At 42.6% G+C, this 25445-nt stretch overlaps 1 protein-coding gene across 1 annotated transcript in view; it reads left to right on the forward strand.

The window, feature by feature from the left end:
• Window positions 1-7262, forward strand: part of KHDRBS1 (KH RNA binding domain containing, signal transduction associated 1) — a 29005-nt gene extending 21743 nt beyond the window's left edge. Inside the window, exons 6-10 of the mRNA XM_037738208.1 lie at window positions 592-620; window positions 808-1027; window positions 1527-1594; window positions 2522-2580; window positions 5923-7262. Of these exons, the coding sequence (XP_037594136.1) occupies window positions 592-620; window positions 808-1027; window positions 1527-1594; window positions 2522-2580; window positions 5923-6020 (474 nt within the window). The 3' untranslated portion in view covers window positions 6021-7262. The remainder of the gene's footprint in view (window positions 1-591; window positions 621-807; window positions 1028-1526; window positions 1595-2521; window positions 2581-5922) is intronic.
• The last annotated feature ends 18183 nt before the right edge of the window (window positions 7263-25445 follow it).

The following is a 25445-nucleotide window of genomic DNA, read 5'->3' on the forward strand; positions in this document are numbered from 1 at the left end:
TACTCAGGAGGCTGAGGCAGGAGAATTGCCTGAACCCAGGAGGCGGAGGTTGCGGTGAGCCGAGATCGCGCCATTGCACTCCAGCCTGGGTAACAAGAGCGAAACTCCGTCCCAAAAAGAAAAAGAAAAAAAATATATATATATATATAGAATTCTTGATCTTGGGGACTTTGACCATAGCCAAGTGCTATAGTCTAACTGAGACTTTTGGTTTTCTAATTTTGGACAGGCCTAGCATTTTTTTGAGATGGAGTTTTGCTCTTGTTGCCCAGGCTGGAGTGCAATGGCGTGATCTTGGCTCACTACAATCTCTGCCTCCCAGGTTTAAGCAATTCTCCTGCCTCAGCCTTCCAAGTAGCTGGGATCACAGGCATGTGCCACCGTGCTCGGCTAATTTTGTATTTTTAGTAGAGATGGGGTTTCTCCTTGTTGATCAGGCTGGTCTTGAACTCCTGACCTCAGGTGATCCACCCACCTCAGCCTCCCAAAGTGCTGGGATTACAGGCATGAGCCACTGCGCCCAGCCAGTCCTAGCATTTTTTAAGTGGTCTAACTTTTTAAAGTTCTACCTTTTGTGACTGACCTTTATAGAGTGTTCAGACTCTCCAGACCTACCCAAGGCAAGTGCAGTGATGAATTGGTCCACTGTAGGACCCGGGGAGTCTTTGAGTGTGGGTTCTTCGCCCTGTGCATTCCTCTGTGCTTTAATAATAGCCAGTTAAGGCTTCATAAAACCTGCCTAACTCCAGAATTTGAAAACAAATCAGAACATAAAAGTAGCCTGTTTATAAAAAGCTCCATTTAAAGTAAACTTTCATTTTGTAGGGGCCGTGGTGTTGGACCACCTCGGGGGGCTTTGGTACGTGCTACACCAGTAAGGGGAGCCATTACCAGAGGTGCCACTGTGACTCGAGGCATGCCACCCCCACCTACTGTGAGGGGTGCTCCAGCACCAAGAGCACGGACAGCGGGCATCCAGAGGATACCTTTGCCTCCACCTCCTGCACCAGAAACATATGAAGAATATGTAAGAAATTTGAACAGTATGCCATTTTCCAATACCTAGAAGGTTGCCAAAGGCAGTCAAATGACAGGGCCTCGGTCCTTTATGTAGGTGTCATGGGCTACCTGTAAGATTTGGAAGCTGACCTCTTCTTGCAGTGAATGTTGAACTATTAGAAGATTTTTCCATTTTAGGCTTGATTTTCTATATGTCTGTAGATTAAACAGGAAATAAAATATACCTTAATGTAGTGTTTTATAACGAATTTCTTAACCACTAGTACTGATAATACTAAAGCTTGATTTTTGTAATTTTTCCTGGACACTTGTTCTATGGCATATATTTGTTTGGGTTTTGTTTAGTAACCCTTTCTCTTTTGATTATTCTATAGTAGGCATTAACATTTTGGAGGGAAATGTCATGTCCTTTTTTAATCCAGAAGCCTACCTACTCCCATGGGATATAATTACCTTTCCTACTCTCTATGATTTTGATCTTTTATTTATTTATTTTTCTGTTCTAGGGATATGATGATACATATGCAGAACAAATTTACGAAGGCTATGAAGGCTATTATAGCCAGAGTCAAGGGTGAGTCAGGCAATATAAGCTCTGTTTTATGTCCTAAGGATGGAGGGAGGGAGTTGGAGGAACAGAGAGATTTAGACAGCACAACCCTAAGGAGCAGAATTATTCACATTTTGAGGATATCTCCTCTGTACTCCCCACACAAACCTAACTGTCTTGATCTTGAGCTCAAGCAATCCTGCCACTTTAGTCCTAATAGTTGGTATTATAGGCACATGCCACCATGCAAGGCTTTCCTCTGCTTCTGACATCTGTGAAGCACACACTTGGATTTGTAAATTTGTATAACTCTAAACCTTAAATTATAATTTAGAACCTGAGAGTAGCAGATGAAAAATTTCCGAGCTGTGACTACATGGAAACAAGGAGAAATACCTTTACATTATTTTGATTTATTGTTTTAAAATATCAAAACCACATTGAAGTTGCATAAAATTTTACAAGAAACTTGAATTCCATTACCATAACTTAGGTTCTTTTCTGTATTTCTCTTCCCTGCCCTTCCCCACTTCTGTGTTTCTCTTTAAGACCATTTTCTTGTGTGTTCATATATATATAGCTTACCTGTGAATTGATTGAAAAGAGTCTCAGTTCTATGGTAGTAATAAAACAGTTCTTTTTTCCTTCTGGTGAGCCCTATGAATACATGTATATGTATGCTATATTAAGAGGGTTAATTTAGGATTGTGCTTTTTCACTTAATATTCTGTGATACCCATTTTTCTTTGCTATAGTTGTCATAATTATTTTATAAGTAAATATATATGTATTTTGGAAATATTTTTGGCATCTAGGGATGGGTTAGAATGAGCATTTTCCTGTATTAATACATGTAGTAAAATAACTGAAATATGAAAGTATTTGAAAAAAAGGTGAAACTAAAACATAGTTACTCTGTAGCTTCCTAACATTCTTGTCTTTGGCTTTCAGGGACTCAGAATATTATGACTATGGACATGGGGAGGTTCAAGATTCTTATGAAGCTTATGGTATGTCTTTATCTCTGTGGTGGGGCAGAATGTACAAGTAAGTGCCTTGGAGAATACTGGTGCCTGAAGTATTGAGAGTCAGACAAACACACCTAAGGATAAACCTTTAGAAGGCCAAGATGTTGCTAGATGTGACAGCGGGAGTTCTGCTCTTAAATTTTGTGGTACATGGTAGAAAGAGGGACTGCTAAAGTGAGGTGGGGTATTGTTACTCTTGGAAGGGTAGTGCATGTCTTATCCTAGGGCTCAAGACCAGGTTGGCCTTTTTGGAGCAGACTTATAAGCTAATGTTGATTTTTTTTCTACTTCAGACAGGGAAATAGCTAGACCTAGTTGTATTTCTGGGCCTTTGCTGCTGATATCTAGGGCACTTTGGCAGATAACAAGGACTTAATCATACACAACTGTACTCATCTGCCCCACTTCATTAAAAAATTAAATCTCATTGAAAATAATGTCATTGTAAAGGAAATGTCAGCTGAAAGGGTCCTAGATGGCTGGTAGCTAGCCAGAGCAGGCTGGGGGGCGAGAATAGTGCCTATTAGGGCCAGTCATGGTGGCTTACACCTATAATCCCAGCACTTTGGGAGGCCAAGTTGGGCAGATCACCTGAGGTCAGGAGTTCGAGACAGCCTGGCCAACATGGTGAAATGCCGTCTCTACTGAAAATACCAAAAAGGCAGACACTGTGGCTCACTCCTGTAATCCTAGCACTTTGGGAGGCTGAGGTGGATAGATCACCTGCGGTCAGGAGTTCGAAATGATCCTGACAGACATGGAGAAACCCCATCTCTACTAAAAATATTTTATAAAGTAGCCAGGCATGGTGGTACACGCCTGTAATCCCAGCTACTTGGGAGGCTGAGGCAGGAGAATTGTATGAACCCGGGAGGCAGAGGTTGCTGTGAGCCAAGATTGAGCCATTGCACTCCAGCCTGGGCAACAAGAGCAAAACTCCATCTTAAAAATAATAATAATACATAAAAATAAAAATACAAAAAAAAAAATTAGCCAGATGTGGTGACAGGCTCCTGTAATCCCAGCTACTTGGGAGGCTGAAGCACGAGAATCGTTCGAACCCAGGAAGTGGAGGTTGCAGTGAGCCAAGGCCTCACCATTGCACTCCTGCCTGGGCAACAAAAAAAAAACTCCATCTCAAAAAAAAAAAAAAAAAAAAAAGAATAATGCCTATTAGAATCAGATTAGAGGCTGTAGGGCCTAGAGCCAATTCAGGACAGTTCTGGCACCAAGCTCCTTGTTGGCTTGAAGACATCTCAACACAGTCCTTGATCCCAAGAGAGCTATGGAGGCTGCAATAGCAGCAGGACCAGGCTGCCTTCCCTGAGGTTTGGTTAAAAACACATTGCTCAAGTGTGTCCTCAACAGCCAGTTATGGCCCTGTGTTAATAGGCCTCAGTGGGAATACTGTATGGCAGTGGATGCAGCAAGAGCTACCTTTTCAGTGTGAGGTGTTTTCAGCATACCTGAGGGACTTCCAGAGAGTCCTTGGCAGGGGCTCAGCAATTGACAATTCATGCTGAGATACTTGGTTGACAATCTCCTCTTATCCCTAGTTGAAAAGGAGGAGCCCCTTTGGGCCTCCCAGAGACAGACAAGCTGAGCCCAACTCAGCACAGTACGAAGTAGCCAATCAGCTTCTTGCCCAAGGAAACTTATTACCAGTTTTAGCGAAATGGCACTGGACAGTTGCCAATTACTAACACTGCTTTGCTCTGCTCATATACCACTATTTAGAAGGGCAGTGTGATTGCACCCAAGTATTTCCCTCCATCATTGAGGCAGTACAGTGGGGCCTCTGTATGTGTTTGACTAAATTGCATTTCTGTTTTGCTGGAGAAAAGACCAAACTGAAAGAGGCAGGCTTCTCTTTGTGCCCCTGATATGATGTTGCCACAGTTAATCTGTTCCAATCTCTGCTTTAACAGAATTAGAAAAATAAACTGTCCAGGATGATCTGTATACTTGAGGAAAAAAAGAAAAACCGTCTTATTGATACCCAGTAGCCACTTGGAAAGTGATGGACATGTGTGTTATAATACTAGGGGTTTAATTAGGGTTCTGTGTGACTTTAGATCTATATAGTAGGAGTTTGAGGCCAATAGTGATAGAGGCAGATATTTGTCAATACAGGCAGCTGGAAAAATACTTCAGGAATGAACTGGTGTGTGTAAGGTGTGGGAAGAATAAGTTTAAACGCAGTTTGTTTTCATGAGGTCACTTCTAGAAATACGTGATCATATCCCTCAGGCTTTTCTCTGTCACAAAGAGAACCATTTGAAGATGATTGTTGTCTGGATTCTCTCAACTGTTGACTTAAGAAAAGAGATATGGTTGGGAGATACTAAGAAACCACTAAGAAAAAATTTAAAAAATAAAAAGAAAACAGATCAGGAATTTTGTTTTGTTTTGTCTTGAGATGGAGTCTGGATCTGTTGCTCAGGCTATAGTGCAGTGGCACAGTCTCAGGTCACTGCAACCTCCGCCTCCCAGGTTCAAGCGATGCCTCCTAAGTATCTGGGATTACAATACAAGCATGCCACCATGTCCGGCTAATTTTTGTATTTTTAGTAGACACGGAGTTTCACCATGTAGGCCAAGCTGGTCTTGAACTCCTAACCTCGTGATCGACCCGCCTCTGCCTCCCAAAGTGCTGGGATTACAGGCATGAGCCACCTTGCCCGGCCTTAGAATTATTTTAAACAGTGCTGTCAGTGCAACATTTGATTGCACACCCCTCAGCCAGAGAGCAGTGTCAGCTCTGCTGGTGGAGGGCCTCATGAAAAGTGGCCCTTGCTTACTTTTCCCAGAGAGCCAGAGGATACTTCTCCTTGAGGAAACATGACTTGCTGTTGCGTGGAAGTGGGGCTGGCTGCCTGCTTCCAATCTGAAAGACTTAGAGAAGTTTTCCTACCTTACCTCAGGCTGCCTGCCATATTGTTCTGGGAACTGGAAAGGCCATTGCAGACTCACTAAGATTAATGACTTCCTCACTGTCTCAAGCAAGGTGTTGGGTATCTCCAGATTTGGGGACTAGAGTATAGATCATGTTTGTCTATGAAGAACTTCATTGTGGGAGATTACTCCAGAGTCAACGGCAGCCCTTTTGGATTTGTTCCCTTCTCTCCTTCCACTCAAAACTGAAAATTTGCCTAGGCTGTCCAACAGGGTCAAACCCAGTAGAGAGCAAGGAACACCAGGGGAAATGTCAAGACGTTAGAAGAAAAGCAGTGTTTTTGGTGATCTTTACTTTGTGACCTATCCCCGCTCATCCCTAAGTGCTGTTAGAACATGGTTTATAAACTGTCTTTGTTTTCCCCACAGGCCAGGACGACTGGAATGGGACCAGGCCATCACTGAAGGCCCCTCCAGCTAGGCCAGTGAAGGGAGCATACAGAGAGCACCCATATGGACGTTATTAAAAACAAACATGAGGGGAAAATATCAATTATGAGCAAAGTTGTTACTGATTTCTTGTATCTCCCAGGATTCCTGTTGCTTTACCCACAACAGACAAGTAATTGTCTAAGTGTTTTTCTTCGTGATCCCCTTCTTCTCCCCACCTTATTCCATTCTTAACTCTGCATTCTGGCTTCTGTATGTAGTATTTTAAAATGAGTTAAAATAGATTTAGGAATATTGAATTAATTTTTTAAGTGTGTAGATGCTTTTTTCTTTGTTGTTTAAATATAAACAGAAGTGTACCTTTTATAATAAAAAAAAGAAGTTGAGTAAAAAAAACACACAAACCTGTTAGTTTCAAAAGTGACATTGCTTGCTTAAAGGTTCTGAAGTAAAGGCTTGTTAACTTTCTCTTAGTTTTGATTTGAGGCATCCCGTAAAGTTGTAGTTGCAGAATCCCAAACTAGGCTACATTTCAAAATTCAGGGCTGTTTAAGATTTAAAATCACAAACGTTAACGGCAGTAGGCACCACCATGTAAAAGTGAGCTCAGACGTCTCTAAAAAAATGTTTCCTTTATAAAAGCACATGGCGGTTGAATCTTAAGGTTAAATTTTAATACGAAAGATCCTCATGAATTAAATAGTTGATGCAATTTTTAACGTTAATTGATATAAAACAACAACAAAATTAGGCTTGTAAAACTGACTTTTTCTTTACGTGGGTTTTGAAATCTAGCCCCAGACATACTGTGTTGAGAGATACTTAGGGGTGGGAGTAGGTTTTGAAGAGGTTGATGGTGGTGGGAAGGTAGGCCTCCTGAATTGAGTTTGATGCAGAGCTTTTTAGCCATGAAGAATCTTTCAGTCACAGTACTAATAATTAAAATTTCAGTATTTAAAAAGACAAAGTATTTTGTCCATTTGAGATTCTGCACTCCATGAAAAGCTCACTTGGACGCTGGGGCCAAAAGCTGATGATTTTCTTAAGTTGACAGTTGTCAATATTGAACTGTTCCCAAGATAGTCAAATATGTCTCAACACTAGCATGATATAAAAAGGGACACTGCAGCTGAATGAAAAAGGAATAAAAATCCACTTTGTACATAAGTTAAAGTCCTAATTGGATTTGTACCGTCATCCCATTTTGTTCTCGGAAGATTAAATGCTACATGTGTAAGTCTGCCTAAATAGGTAGCTTAAACTTATGTCAAAATGTCTGCAGCAGTTTGTCAATAAAGTTTAGTCCTTTTTTAATCAAAGTAAATGTGATGAATTGTCATTTTTTTGGGTGGACCATAAAATAGTTTTCTCTTTCAAATAAACTTAAATTAACTAAAGTTAATGGGCTTGTTAAAAGTTGGAAACATTCTTAAAAGTGGTGGGGGGGATTTTATTTTAAGTTTACCAAAAAAAAAGTTGATGGAGTTGTTAAGTTTTAGTTTAAAAATAATCAAAGCTTTTTCACCCCCTGGAAGTTGTTGGAAGCAGTTGTATCCAATCCTATCAAAAATTCTAATTTATGGAGAGTTTTCAACTCAACTGAGCTGAAACTTGGATTGGTTTCTATACATAGGTCTCAGTATTCAAAAGTGTAAGCCAGCCTGGTTTGCACCTTCTGTAGAGCCCCTAGGTGGCTCTAAAGTGTGACACCAAGTAACTTCTGTGAGCTCAGAAGGGGACAGCACCTGCTTTAGGCATGACAGTTCAGCCAACTCTGGATGCCCTTGACGGTTTCTCTTTCAAACCCAGAAATACTGAAAAATCCGCTGGGCTGGAGCAGGATTTGGCATGATAGGCTGGCTCTGAACCCCCTCCTAAGAGACCAAGAGAGGAAGTGATGGAATTGGTTGGTCCCATTTCTACTCTATGCTGATTCTCAGGGTTGTTCTCATGGCTTCCCTCTTAGAGCCACCTAAACTGCTCGGGGGTGAAAAATCCTCTTGTATTGAAGTGCCAAGCTGCCTGCAGCAGTGCATGATGGACATTTTTTTTTCTTTTTAAAACACACCAACAAAAAAATGTATTTGTAGATTGTGATAAAGTGTAAATAACTGAATTTTCAACCATGGTTTGAAGTCAGCTTTCAGGGCATTATGTCTTGTTTTGATGAAAAGAGATCACTCTATACCCCCCTTTTTAAAGGAAAATTATCGCAAGAGAATCAGGATGTGTAAAGCTAACATGCATCGCAAAAAACCAAAGGTAACCTAAATGTCTGATTTTAATAGCACATATTTCTCTTTTACATAAACTGTGACAGCAACTTGCATAAACAATTCTTTAGCTGTTAATTTTAATGTTAAAACTTTGCAAAACTTGTTTAATAAAAATAGCTGTAAAAAGAAAAACCATTTGTTGCCGCATAAATTAGCCATAACTCTTAATAATCCTGCCCATCACAAGTGAACTGTAATGTAACCTGGGCACAAAGTCTGACATCTTAAATGACACATTGTAAAATTTCAGTGACTGTAGATTAGACCTCCTGCTGCACCCCAAAGTAAAGCTTTCTGCTCAGCTATTTAAAAATGTGTAAGGATGAGTCCCTGTAGGTCCCCATATTGATATTCACAATGAAACTTTACTTAAAAATTTCTTAAAAGTTGCATGTTTCTCCTGTATTGTGTAAACTGCATGCAGGATCTCTATCTTTTATTTTTTATGTTTAAAAATTCCTCTTCAAAAGACTGATCTGTTATTTCTCCACTTTCAGGTGATTGAAACCTCCTGAGGCATTTCCTGGACTAGAATGGGTAGTGAAGACCCATGTCAGGTATGTTAAGGTGGCTTTCTATTAAGGACCACGGGCCTTTTATCATAACTGTAAAACAGTTACGCCAGGAGGTGGCCTATAAGATGGTCAATGGATTAATCTTTTTTGTAGTCATTTGTACTTTATTTACAACATGCCAAACTTACATGTCCATACTGAATTTAATTCTAATGGTTGATGAGGTCAGACAGTATCAACTTAGATCTGTTGAATCTCACTCTATTTATCCTGTTAATAACCTATTGAGGCGGTGTTCCACTTGGAGGTCATTGGTTGCAAGCAACAAAATGGCTAATGTAAGTAAAAGAAACTTTATTAGAAAAATGTTAGGGACTCACATTTAGGGTTAAGGCTAGAAAATCTGGTGTGAGAACCATAGTAGCTACAGTGAACTGGGACAACAGTGGTAGACTGCAGGAATTATCTTGGCTCCTTGGGCACAACTCAAAATCTCTGCCTCTACTCAAAATTCAGGTTTTAGAGAGGGAATGTCAGACTGGATTAGCTGAGTCACATGCGTAAGAAGCAACCGATTCCTCACAAGGCAGCTGGGGAGTTATTAGGAAAGTGTCCAGTAATATCCGTATTTTACAGAAGTAACTTAGACCTAATGAGTATGACTGGTACTCAAGCCCAAGTTTTGTGTTGCCAAAACCTGTCATCTTAACCCTATACTATACTGTCCTTAATCTAGGGAAAGGGTATTTCTTATGCTTAGGAGATCCTTCATAGGGATAACTGTGGTATAGAATCAAGGACATGGAGCCTAAAGAAGACTTTTTCCTAAAGTTTAACTCCCTGGTTTGTGTATTTGGGGCTGTGACAACAGTGAGCTTTCCTGTTAATTGAAGTCATTAAGTAACTTAACTGGCTAGTATTTCTCTCTGTCCTGAGTGAGGTGTTAGGATTAGGATGACACTAAGGAGAAAGGCCTAACTAGGTAAGCTAAAGGCACATAGAACCTTTCACAGTGAAATTTGGTTTCTTGGAATTTTTTTTCTTCCAAACCTGCCTCTCAGTCTCTGAGAGATCTGGAAGCCTTAAGGAGGGGCATGTGTACTGAGCAAGATTCTGGGCACCTGGCAAGTCCTAAGTTTAATATTGGTCACATGAACGGCTAGGAAATTAGGAGGGGGGAATCCCTGAATGCAGAGAATTTAGTCTCAACTCTTCCTAGGGTAGTCAACAAAAATGGATTAGAAGTTTGGGGAAACTTTTCATTTGAATTGTGATCTGTGCTTGGAAAGGCAGGTTCTGTTGTTTGTGGATCCAGGCATGCTGATGGTGTGCCTCTTCTGGACGTGTAGCGTCTCCCATTGATCCAAGTGTTTTCTGTAACATTTTATTACTACCTGAGAACTTTTTTTTTCTTTAAGACAGAGTCTCATTCTGTTGCCCAGGCTGGAGTGTAATAGTGCAATTTTGGCTTACTGCAACCTCCTTCTCCCGGGTTCAAGCAATTCTCATGTGTCAGCCTCCCGAGTAGCTGGGATTATAGGCACACAACACTATGCCCGGCTAATTTTTATATTTTTAGTAGAGAGTGAGTTTCACCATGTTCAGGTTAGTCTTGAACTCCAGGCTTCAAGTGATCTGCCCACATCAGCCTCCTAAAGTGCTAGGATCACAGGCGTGAACCACTGCACCCAGCTGACCTGTGAACTTTTATTACAATTCTGTAAGCTCTAGAGACAGGCAAGATTGGGTATCTGTCCTGGCTCTGCTTCATGTGAGCCTTTGTTACCTTAGTCAGAAACAAAACCTTTAACCCCTTTCAGTGCCTCATTTATCATCAAATGAAGTTGATGATAATAGCTGACATTTATCCCTATGTGCATCAAAATATCCTAACAGAGTTAATAAGTATTTCATTTGGTCCCTTTCTACCTTTGTTTCTATTTTGAGAGAAAATTCACATAGCATAAAATTTACAATTGTAAAGTGTACAATGTAGTAGTTTTTAGTATATTTGTACTGTGCAACCATTCCCATTATTTAATTCCAGAATGTTTCCATCACTCTAAAAAGAAATCTTATATCTGCTAGTAGTCACTCCCAACTATACTCTCTCCCCAGCTGTTGGCAGCCACTAATCTTTCTGTTTCTGTGGGTTTGCCTATTCTGAGCATTCCATATAAATGGAATCATACATGCTTTTTGGAATTGGCTTCTTTGACTTTGCATAGTATTTCCAAGGTTCATCCAGGTTATAGCATGTAATGTAGTACTTCATACTAGTCATAGGAAACATTACTTCCAAAACCAGACCATTTCATTGGAGACAGCTCTAAGTATTCTATCTCTCATTTTGAATGAGACCTGTACCTCAGTAATTTAAATTGACTCTGCTTTGGACCCCGGAAGCAATATCCTTTCAGATATTTGAAGATTGTTTTCATTCCTGTGTCTTTCCCATCTCTAAAAATTTTCTTGACTGTGCATGGAAGCTCATGCCTGTAATCCCAACACCTGGGGAGGCTGAGGTGGGAGGATCACTTGAGACCAGGAGTTCAAGACCATACTGGGCAACATAGCAGACTATCTCCACAAAAAGTAAAAAAATTAGCTGGGCATGATGGCTTGTGCCTCTAATCCTAGCTACTCGGGAGGCAGAGGCAGGAGGATCACTTGAGTCTAGGAGTTTGAGGTTACAGTAAGCTATGATCATAACACTGCACTCCAGCCTGGGTAGAAAATTTTTTCGTTGGCCTTGCAAGATCTGATTTTCATGAGAAACTAGAAATGTGGATTTTATATACAGTCATTTAATATTTCCTCAGATTTTTTCTTCTTCTTCAAATCGTGAAATTGTTCAGATTTGAAAAAATACTATTGGTCCCAGTAACATATATTTGCTGCATCCCAAATGTGGCTTTTAGCCTACCAGTTTTGCAGCCTCTGGTTAGCTTCTGTTAGTATAAATTAAAGGGCATGTTAGCATTTTTAAGTGATTCTTTTTGGACAGACTTAACTGTCCTAGTTGCAAAGAAGTCTAGAGTTTTGGGGAAGATTTACCATAACAACTTTATTGAGATATAATTCGTATACCATACTGTTCTCTCACTTTATTAAAGTGTACGGGTCAGTGGTTTTTAGTATATACACAGAGTCATTCAGTCATCACTACAGTCCATTTGAAATCACCATCCAAAAAAGAAACAAACCCCATGCCTTTTGTCTGTCTCCTGCCAGTCTACTTACCCCTCCAGCCCAAGGCTGCTACTCTGCTTTCTGTCTTTGTAGACTTGCCTGTTGTGGACATGCGCTAAAGATGACAAGGATTTAGCCTCCAGAAGGCTAAGTCCAAGGGTTTAGCCAGTCACAAAAGACCACTTACTGTATGATTTGCATGAAATCATACAGTAAGTGGTCTTTTGTGACTGGCTTCTTTTCACTTAGCATAATGTTCTCAAGGTGCATCCATGTTGTAGCATGTATTAGTACTTTGTTCTTTTTTTTAACTGTCAAATGTGATTTCATTGTATGCATATACTACATTTCATTTATTCATCTATTGACAGACATTTGGATTGTTTCTTCTTTTTGGCTATTATGAATAATCCTAAAGTGCTGGGATTACAGGCGTGAGCCTCTGTCCCCAGCCCAAATTCATTCTTTTACATGTGGATATCTAGTTGTTGCAGCACAATTTGTCGAAAAGACTATTCCTCCTTCATTGAATGGTCTTGTCACCCTTGTCAAAAATCAGTTGACCACAGATGTATGTATATAGGTCTACTGCCTTTTGAAGTAGTTATTACTTAAAGTGGTTAATATAATTTCTGGCAGTAGCTGTTCAATAATAAATAATGGCTGCTCAGATTATTTTTACATCACTGAGAATTTGTAAGCGATTGAGCTAGGATTTGATCTCACTACAAAGCATGTTTTTATCTTCTGTATTATACTCCAGGCTGCTAAAGTGGAAATGATGCTGTTCTAGCTGCCATCTTGGGTCATAGGTGGTTTTCCAGAAGCTCAGAGGCTGTGCTCCAGCATGCCCATCTCCCACCATCAACGTCCTGTCTTCCTAGCTCTTTCTTCTTCCACCACAGTTTCCATAGTGTCACCAGGGTGGACGCTTGTCCTGACAGTTACTACTGAGGGAATACTCTGACCTTTCCTTACCTGCAGATACAGGCTTAGGGTTTGTCCCATGTTTGCACTCCTCCACCAAATCCCACCTCCTGTCCCAGACTAAGAATGACGTTAGAGAGGCATTAACACTGTCTAGGACTTTGTGGCCACCAAATATCTTTTCTAGATTAGAGTGTGTTAGGCAACACATGCGCTCACTGTCTTCTGATATGTTCGTATACTTTGTATGACCCTACAGAGGCTGTTTGCTGGCAGTGCTACTAGTAAGCAGTCATTTTCATTTTTTTCCCTCATTTTATTCTCAATCTATCCCATCCACTGATCTTGACCACATTTAAAAGAAGAGGAAAGTGAGATGGGAAAATAGGCAGCTTTGCTTGGCCAAGTGAGAAGAGCTCAATTTGAATGCCTACTGTGTGTCCCTATTTTTATGGATTAGGCAGCTGATACTAGAAGAGGTGAGTTAATTTACCATGGTTGCATAGCAAGTTATGACAGGGTGCATATCAACATTTTTTGTACAGCAAAGTCCATTCTCTGTGCTGAAAGCTTGCTGCTTCTATAATTCCAAATTTCACTGACCCTAAGAGACTGCTTATTGTAAGTTGTATCTTGAAGTGCCATAAAGAAAGAAAAAAAAAAGCTGCCAATTAAGCTGACATAGCGGTTTCTTTACACATCAAATACAAGATTCATCCTGAAAAAAAATTCATAGTTATTACTGTATTTTGTGAATTCAGACATGTATTGAGTATTTATTCTGTGGCATGTAGTTTTCTCCACCAGTGAGGTAGATGTTGTTATCGTATTTTTACACATGATGAAACAGAGACCAGAAAATTTTAAATAGGCCAGGCATGGTGGCTCACCCCTGAAACTCCAAGGGTGGAGGACCGCTTGAGGCCAGGGGTTTAGGACCAGCCTGGGCAACATAGCGAGACTCCCATCTCTACAAAAAAAGAAAAAAAGCCAGTTGCGGTGCACACCTGTAGTCCCAGCTATGCAGGGGGCTGAGTCAGGAAGATCACTTGACCCCAGGAGGTCACGGCTGCAGTGAGCTGTGATCACATCACTGTACTCCAGCCTGGGTGACAGCGAGACTCTGTCTCAAAAAATAATATATCTATAAAATAATAAATTAAAAAATAGTTACAATAGTGTATCATCATATTCTCTTGCTGAACTGAATACCAGGGAGCCTGGAGAAGCTGCCTGAGAAAGGCTTAGGGAATGCCAGACAGATAGCATTTAAGTTACATCTTAAATGATAACCAGGAATTTGCCAGGCAGACAAATGGATAGCTTAGCATAATAATACTTTATTATAGCTTTAAGCAGACTAATTTAATTAATTAATTAGAGGTGAGTGAGGTCTTGCTTTGCCACCCAGGCTGGAGTGCAGTGGTGTGATCATAGCTCACTGCAGCCTCCTGGGCTTAAGCTGTCTTCCTGCCTCAACCTTCCAAGTAGCTAGGACTATAGGCATGGGCTACCATGCCTACTTGACTTCATTTTTTTATAGAAACAGAGTCTCTATGTTGCCCAAGCTGGATTCAAACTCCTGGCCCCAAGCATCCTCCCAGAGTGGTGGGGATTATAGGTATAAGCCACCATACCCTGCCTAAGCAGACTACTTTCAAATTCTGCCTCAGTTTCAAGTCCCAATTTCATTATTTATAAAATGGGGATAATATTTACTTCATGACATTGTTGGGAAGATCGAGTGAGCTAATGTATATAAAACATTCAACAGGCCAGGTGCCATGGCTCATGCCTGTAATCCCAGCACTTTGGAAAGCCAAGGTAGGTGGATCACTTGAGGTTGGGAGTTCGAGACCAGCCTGACCAAAATGGAAAAACCCAGTTTCTACTAAAAATACAAAAAATTTGGTGGGCGTAGTGGCGCATGGCTATACTCCCAGCTACTTGGGAGGCAGAGGCAGGAGAGCCACTTGAACCCCGGAGGGGGAGGTTGCAGTGAGCCAAGATCATGCCATTGCATGGAACAAGAGCAAAACTCTGTCTCAAAAAAAAAAAAAAAATCAACATGACATTTAGTAAGCACTCAAATATTAGCTATGAATAGAGATTGGAAGAATAAGTGCTGATTTTGGAAGCTAGGCATTAGTCAAGGAATTTGGACTTTATTCTAAAGTTTGAGCTATTTAATGCCTTCAGCTTGAGAGTGACTTATATCTGTTTACCATTGTGCTGGCAAGGTAGGGAAAATGAGGGAAGGAAGCCTTCTATAAAGTGGCACTACTACTTTGTGGGAGAATGAAAGGGATATTCTCTCCCCTGCCTTGTCTCCTGCCTGAAGCCCTTTTAATTCCTACCTTGATTTCAGAAGGAGACTCATCTCTCCTGTCTGGTACTTGGGTTGAGGATGAGATATCTGGACTGCCCTGTGTTAAGGGAATGTCCTCATGTCATACTCCTTTCACCCACCCTGTGAAATGGAAAACAAAATTCTTGAGTGTCCACTAATAGAAATTTTGCTCTTGGCTGGGCTCGGTGGCTCACACCTGTAATCCCAGCACTTTGGGAGGTCGAGGCAGATAGGTCATGAGGTCAGGAGTTCGAGACCAGCCTGACCAACATGGTGAGACCATGTCTCTACTAAAAATGCAAAAATTAGCCAGGCGTGGTGGCGCATACCTGTAATCACACCTACTCAGGAGGCTGATGCAGGAGAATCACTTGAACCCAGGAGGCAGAGGTTGCAATGAGTTGAGGTTGTGCCATTGCACTCTAGCCTGGACAACAGAGCAAGACACTTGTCTCCAAAAAAAAAAAAAAAAACAGACACTTTGCTCTTAAGGGATTGTTAAGCAAGGCTTTGCTTCACCACTAGAAGTCCTCAGTGGATGAGGTCCCTGCCTCCATTTTAAGCTCTTAAATTATGTGCTAACTCTGTGCTGGGAGTATCATACACAGCAAGCTTGTCCATCCTATGGCCCAGGACAGCTTTGAATATTGCCTAACACAAATTCATAAACTTTCTTAAAACATTATGAGATTTTTCTGCAATTTTTTTTTTTAAGCTCATCAGCTGTCATTAGTATATTTTATGTGTGGCCCAAGATAGTTCTTCCAATGTGGCCCAGGGAAGCCATAAGATTGGACACACCTGAATTATACAGCATCTCATTTAATTCTCACAACCCTGTGAAGCAATGATTATCCATGGTATACAGAGTGAGAAATTGATATCTAGAAGTTAGGGTAACCATAGAGTCCAAGAGATGGAGTTTAGACTGAAGTCTTTCTGCTTCTCCTTAGCTGCCTGCTGGTCTCCTCTGATCCTAGGGTGGCCACAGGATCAGCTTATACTTTAGTTTCTGGATTTGGTGTATAGGACTGGTACCCCTGGCTTGGTTTCTAGATTCCTGAAGTTAAAAAGAGTTGATCCTAGGCTGAGCACACTGGCTCACATCTGTAATCCATTTGGGAGGCTGAGATGGGTGGATCACAAGGTCAGGAGCTCGAGACCATTCTAGCCAACATGGTTAAACCCTGTCTCAGCTAAAAATATAAAAATTAGCCAGTCATGGTGGCAGCCATCTGTAATCCCAGCTACTCAGGAGGCTGAGGCACAAAAATTGCTTGAACCTGGTGGGCGGAGGTTGCAGTGAGCCGAGATCCCGCCATTGCACTCTAGCCTGGGTGACAAGTACAAGACTCAGTCTCAAGAAAAAAAAGACTTGGATCTTTATGAGCCCTCCCCTCTTCTCTTCAGACCCACATGTACCTCCAGCTCCCTAGATTAATAGTCGTTGCATGTTTAAAGCTAGCAAGCATCTGATGAATATTTAATAGCATTGAGCAGACAGGCTGGAAACAGCTGTCTGAGACAGCAGCTGCTGCAGGGGAGGGGAGGAAGCGTACTGCACTGCCTTAACTACCCGTTCTTTTGTTTCCTGGCCTAGAAAATAGGCCTGGCTCTTCAAGGCCCCTTAGGAGCACAAGCCTGTGGTGGGCACTGCACCCTAATTCTATTGTTGCCTGATTGCTGCCCTGGGCTCTCAAGGAGACTACATTCAAACAGGAAACTCAACCCTTTTGGGGAGGTAATGGGAAATAATGCTCACTGACCTGTAGAATCCATTTTCCAGTCCCAGGGCTGGAGGTCTTCTACTCTATTGTCTATTCTGGCTCTGAAGCTGAGGATGCAGTCATCTAGTGTTCTGCAAACTGTAGCTCTCTCTGCTTTTTGTTTGTTTTGAATGTACTTTCTGCTCTTGTATACAGCTCTCTTTTCTAAAAGGAGGGAGACATGTATCTGAAAGGAATGTGAATTTCATAGCTGTGCTGCTGAGGTTTAGCTTCTTGGCATTCCTTGATCACAGATTCAAACTAGCCTCTCAGCATTAAGTGTACTTCTCATTGCTAGCCTGTACCATGATGATTGTCTTTGCATCTCAGCCAGGGAATGGGCAGATGGGAGTACTCATGTATACAAGCTAACCCCATGCTTCCTTAGACCTTGGGAAGCATCTCGCTTTAAGGAGGCCTTGTCACTTCCAGGGCAAATTTGGTGGGGGGGTTGTCAAGAGACTCCTGAAAAGACAGATTATTTGAGATGTTTCTAGATGGAGTGTGAGGCCCAGCCAATCTATCAGCCCAGATTAATCAGCTAAATAGGGCACAATGCCAGAAATTTGGATGCTATTTCTGATCTATATTGCATTAAGATGCCAGAATGGGCTGTTCCCTTGTCAACCTCTGGTGCCCACCTTAAGGCAGCCAGTCTCTTTCTTCTAGGCACTGTGATGTGTGTGAAAACTTGAGATAGAAGAGTTTGGGTTCAGATACAGGGCTAATTATTTCCAGGGATCTTCTAACTCCAGCAGCCTTCATGGTTCCTATTCATGGCCTAGCTTTAGGTATAAGATAGTCGCTCCTCATCTCTCAGGCCCTCTGGGGTTGGAATGTAGCAAACAAACTCTGCATCTGCCTTTGAGAAACAGAAATACCTTATGTTCTGATGTGATTCTTTATAAGCTTCTCTCCAGAAATCAGTACAAATATCTCCTTTCTTTTTTAAAATACATTCACTATTTATTGTACATTAGAACACCTACTGTATCCTAGACACTGGGGATCCAGTGTCTGGTGAACAATATAAAATGGTCCCTGGCTTCTTGGAGCTTATAGTCTATTTGTAGAAACAGACACTAAACAGATAATCTCAAATAGCATAAAAAATTTAAATTGTGTAAAGTTTTATAAAGAAAAGAACAGGGCGCTATGAGGGTATGCAACCTAATACTGTGGTTTTCCTTGAGGAAATGATGTTTAAGTTAACATCTAAAGGAAGCCTTAGCTAGGCAGAGGGCTTGGGGAAAGGACATTGAGTAGCACATTATAGGCAGAGGATAGGACTGAAGCAGGTTGAAGGCCAGGTAAGAATCTGGACCTTATTTATTTTTATTTTTGAGACAGGTCTTGTTTTGTCATCGAGACTGGAGCACAGTATCAAGAAGATAGCTTGGCCAGGCGCAGTGGCTCATGCCTGTAATCCCAGCACCTCGGGAGATCCCGAGGTCAAGAGATCGAGACCATCCTGGCCAACATGGTGAAACCCCGTCTCTACTAAAAATACAAAAATTAGCTGAGCATGGTGGTATGTACCTGTAGATCCAGCTACTCAGGACACTGAGGCAGGAGAGTTACTTGAACCTGGGAGGCTGAGGTTGTGGTGAGCCAAGATAGCACCATTGCACTCCAGCCTGGTGACAGAGCGAGACTCCATCTCAAAAAAAAAAAAAAAAAAAAAAGATGGTTCATTATAGCCGTGACTTCCCAGGCTCAAGCGATCCTCCACCTCAGTCTCCCAAGTAACTGGGACTATAGGCAGGTGGCTGATTTTTTCTGTTTTTTGTAGAGACAAGATCTCACTCTCTTGCCTAGGCTGGTTTCAAACTCCTGGGCAAAACTGATCCTCCTGGGTTAACCTCCCAAAGTGTTGGGATTATAGGTGTTGGCCACCATGCCTAGCTGGGCCTTATTCTTTTTTTTTCTCTTTAAGAGATGGGGTCTCACTCTGACACCCAGGGTGGAGTGCAATGGTGTGATCATAGCTCACTGCAGCCTCTACCTCCTGGCCTCAAGCCATCCTCTCACCTCAGTCTCCAGGGTAGCTGGGACTGTAGGCATGTGCCACCATGCCCAACTAATTTTTTAATTTTTTGTAGAGGCAGGGTATCACTGTGTTGCCCAGGCTGGTCTTGAACTTCTGGCCTCAAGCAGTCCTCCTACCTCGGCATCCAAAAGTGCTAGGATTATAGGTGTGACAGCCACTGCACCTGGCTTTTTTTTTTAAGATGGAGTTTTGCTTTTGTTGTCTAGGCTGGAGTGCAGTGGCTCAATCTCAGTTTACCACATCCTCCACCTCTCAGGTTCAAGCGATTCTCCTGCCTCAGCTTCCTGAGTAGCTAGAACTACAGGCATGCGCCACCATGCCCAGCTAATTTTGTATTTTTAGTAGAGAAGGGTTTCTCCATGTTGGTCAGGCTAGTGTCAAACTTCTGACCTCAGATGACCTTCCCATCTTGGTCTCCCACAGTGCTGTGATTACAGGCATGAACCATCACACCAGGCCTCTGGCTTACCTTAAAAAGCAAAGTTTCTTCATGCTAAGAACTATCAGGATAGATTTAAAAAAAAAAAAAAAGGCAAAGTTTCACAGAGTTTTGGTTTCTGATTAAGAGGGCAGGTGAAAGGAATAGGATATAGGGAAATTCTCTTAACAAATGGCAGTCTTAAAAAAAAAAATGGCAGTCTTGACCTCCTCACTGAAGACAACTGAATGGGAGGAGGGGGGTGTGCAAAATGAAATTATTCAATGTCTGATTTGGAGAATGGTTATGGAGATCTGTTAGGAAACTTGCTAGTTTAGACAAGAAATAAGAAAGGTCTAGCTGGGCATGGTAGCATGCACCTGTAGTCCCAGCTACTCGGGAGGCGAAAGCAGGATTGCTTGAGCCCAGGAGGCAGAGGTTGCAGTGAGCCAAGATTGTGCCACTGCCCTGCAGCTTGAGTGGCACAGTGAGACTGTCTCAACAATAACAAAAAAGGTCTATAGTAGAGTAATACTGAAAATGTAGAGAAGTAAATGAATTCAACAACTTTTGCCAGGAGCGGTGGTTCATGCCTGTAATCCTAGCACTTTGGGAGACTGAGGCGGGCAGATCACCTGAGATCAGGAGTTTATGACCAGCCTGGCCAACATGGTGAAGCCCCGTCTCTACTAAAAATACAAACATAGCCAGGCATGGTGGCACATGCCTGTAATCCCAGCTACTTGGGAGGCTGAGGCAGGAGAATCACTGGAACTCAGGAGGCAGAGGGTGTAGTGAACCAAGATTGCGCCACTGCACTCCAGCCTGAACAACAGAGTGATACTCCATCTGAGAAAAAAGAACTTTTGGCCAGGCTTGGTGGCTCATGCCTGTAATCCCAGAACTTTGGGAGGCTGAGGCAAGTGGATTACCTGTCCTGAGACCAGCCTGGCCAACATGGTGAAACACCAGCTCTACTAAAAATACAAAAAGTAGTGGGCATGGTGGCAGGCTCCTGTAATCCCAGCTATTGGGGAGGCTGAAGCAGGAGGGTCACTTGAACCTGGGAGTCAGATGTTGCAGTGAGCTGAGATTGAACCATTGCACTCCAGCCTCGGTGACAAGAGTGAGACTTGGTCTCCGGAAAAAAAAAAAAAAAAAATTTTAGGAGATAGGATGAACATATTAAGGTTCCTTGTTACTGACAGGAACAACTAGGGGGATGGTAGTGCCATTTAAAAGAAAGAAAGCAGGCCGGGCGCGGTGGCTCAAGCCTGTAATCCCAGCACTTTGGGAGGCTGAGGCGGGTGGATCACGAGTCAAGAGATCGAGACCATCCTGGTCAGCACGGTGAAACCCCGTCTCTACTAAAAATACAAAAAATTAGCTGGGCATGGTGGCGCGTGCCTGTAATCCCAGCTACTCAGGAGGCTGAGGCAGGAGAATTGCCTGAACCCAGGAGGCGGAGGTTGCGGTGAGCCGAGATCGCGCCATTGCACTCCAGCCTGGGTAACAAGAGCGAAACTCCGTCCCCCCCCAAAAAAAAAAGAAAGAAAGAAAGCACTGACCAGACGTAGTGGCTCACACCTGTAATCCCAGCACTTTGGGAGCCCATTAAGAGGATCATAGGAGTTTGAGAACAGTCTGGGCAACATACAGAGACAAAAATTTAAAACTTAGCCAGGGATGTTGCTGTGTACCTGTGATCCTAACTTGAAGGCTGAGGTTGGAGGATCACTTCAGCCCAGGAGATCAAGGCTGAAGTGAGCCATGATGGTGCCACTGTACTCTAGCATGAGTGACAAAGCAAGACCCCCTGTCTTCAAAAAAAAAAAAAAAAAAGCATTGCCATAGGTTTTAGCATGACATCAAGCTCCTTCCCTGTACCCCAGATTTAAAATATGTCTCCTCTAGTCCACCCTGAGTATTCGGTACTGGGATGAACCATACCTACATCCATGGCTCTTTGAGCCTAACTTTGAGTTACTAATAATAGTGATAAGAAGATGCCTATTTTCTGACTTCCGTTCTTCCAAAAGACTTTAAAGATTTTTGTTCATCTTTTTCACATCTCTAGGAGAGCAGAAAACATTTTCTCCTTTGTTTAGCTGGAGGCTCCATTGCTTGGATAGGCCCCCCCAAAGGTTTTATTGATTCTTCCCTGGATCACTTAGCTGAGGTATGACCAAGGACAGGAGGTACTGGATGTGAGACTACATTTTCATTACCCGACTGACAGCAAAAAGAGAATTCATAGGCTGTGGACTTCTATTTTCTACCTATCTGTGTACCCAATGAAGCAACTAGAGTTGTGCTGTGGGATGGGGAGATTGTAAGGGCAGCAGCCTGGCCAGGTAGGAGGCTGGGAAGCCCCGTTAGGGGAGCTTTCTTAATTTTCCACCTTGTGTCTTTGCAGCTGTCAGAGGACTCCGGAAACCTGGAGAGCTACCTGCTGTATAAAGGCTGGCCTGAGGGCATTTGCTGAACACAGAGAAACCCAGGAGAGGAGATCAGCAGTTTTCTTTCACTCCACTTCTTGATCTGTCTGATATACCCACAGAAAGCCAGTCAGGATCCCTTAAGAGTCTTTAGGCCCAGAATGGAGTCCTCAGGGCTTCAAGGGACTGTGATGCTAACAGTTAAACTGTTCAAGACTTTAAAGAGTTGAAGGGACTAATGGTATCCCTAGCATGGCCTCCTAGATCAGAATGAACTGGCAACCCCTACTGTGCCATTCCCAGTTGTTTGCTTCCCTTTAGCTTCCCATAGTATTGGCTGAAACACCCTACCACCATTTTCTGTTTTCCCCCACCACACCTGCCTTATGAGTGTCACCCTGGGAGTCCTTGAATACTTCCAGAGGGCTCTCAAGAGAGGGTGATCACTGTCTCCTGCATAAAAGGCTGAGGAAAGCCAAGTGAAAAGATTTAGTTAATTTGGGCAACTTATTTAACATCGGAACCTGTTTTTCTCTTCATTATTACTTACCTTGTCCAAAAAGCTTATAAAGGGTAGAGCTTTTTCTGTTCCACCTCTGTACTATATTTCTCCCCGACAAGTATCTACCCCTGAGGAGCTCAATAAAGGTTTGGTCAAGTGATGAATGGTCCCATTCTGGTAGCTTCTATCAGCTTCGGGAAAGAGCCAAAGTGCCCCTGTCTGGCTCCCACTTTTCTTCCAGCAATACTAGGGCAGCTATTTGTTCAAACATTTTCTCTTGAAGGATTGGAAAGTCAGCCTTTGATAGGCTTCTGGTTTCCTCTGGCCTGTTTCTAGGTTGATACATATTCAGCTTCCTGAGAGACTAGGGACGTCTGATACTATACTATTCCCTAATGCCTTCTGGTTATATATTCTAACAAAGGAACAAGGGGAAGACTGAGTTTAGAGGAAAGAGCCTATCTGCATTTTAACTGTGCCTGGGGCATTCTAGTGAGCTTAGATTCATCCTTAGCAGGAACAGAAGTATAATGGCAAGGGGTTCCTTTAAGTCAGTTGATTTAAAGTGGGCAAACTATTTAATCTCTGAGCCTGTTTCTCTCTTCATTGTTGATTACTATAAATAAGAGCTAATAATTTACTGATTTCTTAGTATGTACCAGGAAAATGAGAAAAACTGAGACTCAAGGAAGGTAAAAAACTTGTTTATGGTTAGAAAAAGATTCCACGGTCTATACGATCAGACTTCATGGTCTGTGCTTTTGAACTCTTTGTATTTCTCACAGCCACAAGTGCTCTGAAATATTAAAGTATTACGTTTGGATGAGGGGTTCATCTAGGATGACAGATCATCTAGGTTTACCCAAGAGAGTTTCTGGGATATGGGACTTCAAGTGCTAAAACTAGTAAAGTGAATGGCCAGCCTCAATGAGTTTGTCACCCTGTGTTTACGTGGATGCTCTGAGTCCAGGACTGACAAGGGAGGAGTTTGGGGTAGGGAATTAGGGAATCAGATTGCATCCTCCTCATACACAAATGGAGGCACAGAACCTGAGTCACTGTTAGGTTCCTAGACAGCTACCCTCAGTCCACTAGGATTTCTACTTGGGAGCCACGGAATTTTATAGGAAAGCTTACAGGGCTGAAGCCAAATAGGTATGAATTCAAATCCCAGCTCATCAGTTGTATATTTCCAGAGCCTGTTTTAAGTTTTTTTTCTTTTTGCTTTAAGAAGAGCTGTAGGGCCTGTTTACTCCATCTAAGTAAGATAAGAATTGCTACCCACCGAATGGGATCCGAGTAGCAAATGATGTGTTTGAAATGCCTGGCACGGGGTCTAGACAGCAATACTGCTCAACCATTAAGTTTCCCTCCTTTTTTCCCAGGCTTGTGGGTCTTATCCAGTCCTGTCACCTGTCACAGCCTTCATCCTCCTCCTAACACTTAGAGCCCTTGGGCTCTTCCTTTGAGAGACCTGATCTAGTGGGCTTGGCCCACCCACCCAGCTGCCCTGTATGTCCATCACCTCCCCTGAAAGCTGAGAAGGGATGACATCAGCCTTTCCCTCTTCCCCCCTCCCAAGCCTCCAGGCTGTTTTGAGCCATAAATATTTTAGCTGGGCCTTTCTCTGGCTGTTGCCAAGGTGATGGGCTCTCAGGGGACTGGGGTGGGAGTGTGGAGGTGGGGCTGGCAGCCTGGGGCCTGGCAGCAGAGCTGGCCCTGGAGGAGCGGGTATGAGGCCTGGCCAAGAGCCAGTGCTTGCAGCTCTGACAAGCAGGCTGTTGCTCTGCCTACCTGCCTTCCCTTTCTCGGCCCCTTAGAGCCACTCCTGTTGCTTACAGGCCCACTTTTGCCCTTGGCTGCTGCTGTTCAACCTTAGGTAAATTGTTCAGTGTCCCTAGGCTTTCATTTTAACACCCGTAACAGAAATCCAAGAAAGCAAAGGAGGTTTTGTAAAAATACTGAGATGCAAGGCTGCTGAATCATGATTGGAGAAGCTAGGTCCCACTGCCCTTTCTGATAGGCTTAGGCTTAGGAGGCCTTGATGCCATGTGGATGTCACCCTAAAGATAACTCTCAGATATGCCATTCTCTCCCCTTCCTCCTTCCCCACAATGCAGCCCCTGTTCTTTTTTCCAAAGTTCCCAGGTCTAGCTAGATGACCTGGCCTGGCATGGGGTAGCCCAGGAGTTGGGCCTGGTGGCTATAAGCAGAGTTAAGTCTTTTTCGCTTGAGATATAGAAATTCAGGCCCCCAAACTAGATCTGGCCCTCATCCTTACCCACCTCACCTCCTTCCTGGAGACCTTAACATCTGGCTATCTGCTAAATTCGGTCATGGCAGCATGCCCCACCCATTCTCTTTGGGGTGGGTCTAAGGCGGCCCATAGAGGGCGCACTGGGATCCATTCCCTACCCTACCATTGAGAATCGCTGCAATTGTATCCAGGATTCCACATCTGTCCAGCCATGCCCAGCTTAATTTCCCTGTTGTACTTGGAGTTCAGATTCCTTTGTATCAGGCTCTCTCTGGTGGTTAAGATGTGCATTGCAGAAAAATAGGATAAATGAGAGACTGAATTTCAGGTCACCCTGAGAGGTGGGGATAGTTTACACCAAGGAAAAGAATCTGTGTCTCCAACTCCTAATAACATCCACTCCATTTGTCACATAGGATCTCTCTCCCATGTGTTTGCTTCTCTCCGTTAATCCTCACAACATAGTAATTTTCCTAATTTTACAGATGAAACAAGCTTAGAGAGTTGTCAAGTCCAAATTCTTTACTGTGTGTAACATTCAGGATCATCAAGTGATCTGAATTGAGCCTATTTTTCCAACCTCCTCTTCAGTTGCTCTCAAGCCAAACTGGACTCACCCTTCTGGAACATAGCCTACTTCTTGACAGTCCCTCTATCTTAATTACCTTAAATACATTACCTGTCAAAATCCTTTTAAACTAAAGATATACGGTACTTTCTGAGTTTTCTATAGTTTGCATGCATTTGTAATAAAGATATACGGTACTTTCTGAGTTTTCTATAGTTTGCATGCATTTGTAATAAAGATAAG

Source organism: Cebus imitator, unplaced genomic scaffold, assembly GCF_001604975.1.
Source record: "Cebus imitator isolate Cc_AM_T3 unplaced genomic scaffold, Cebus_imitator-1.0 Scaffold51, whole genome shotgun sequence".
Taxonomy (NCBI): domain Eukaryota; kingdom Metazoa; phylum Chordata; class Mammalia; order Primates; family Cebidae; genus Cebus; species Cebus imitator.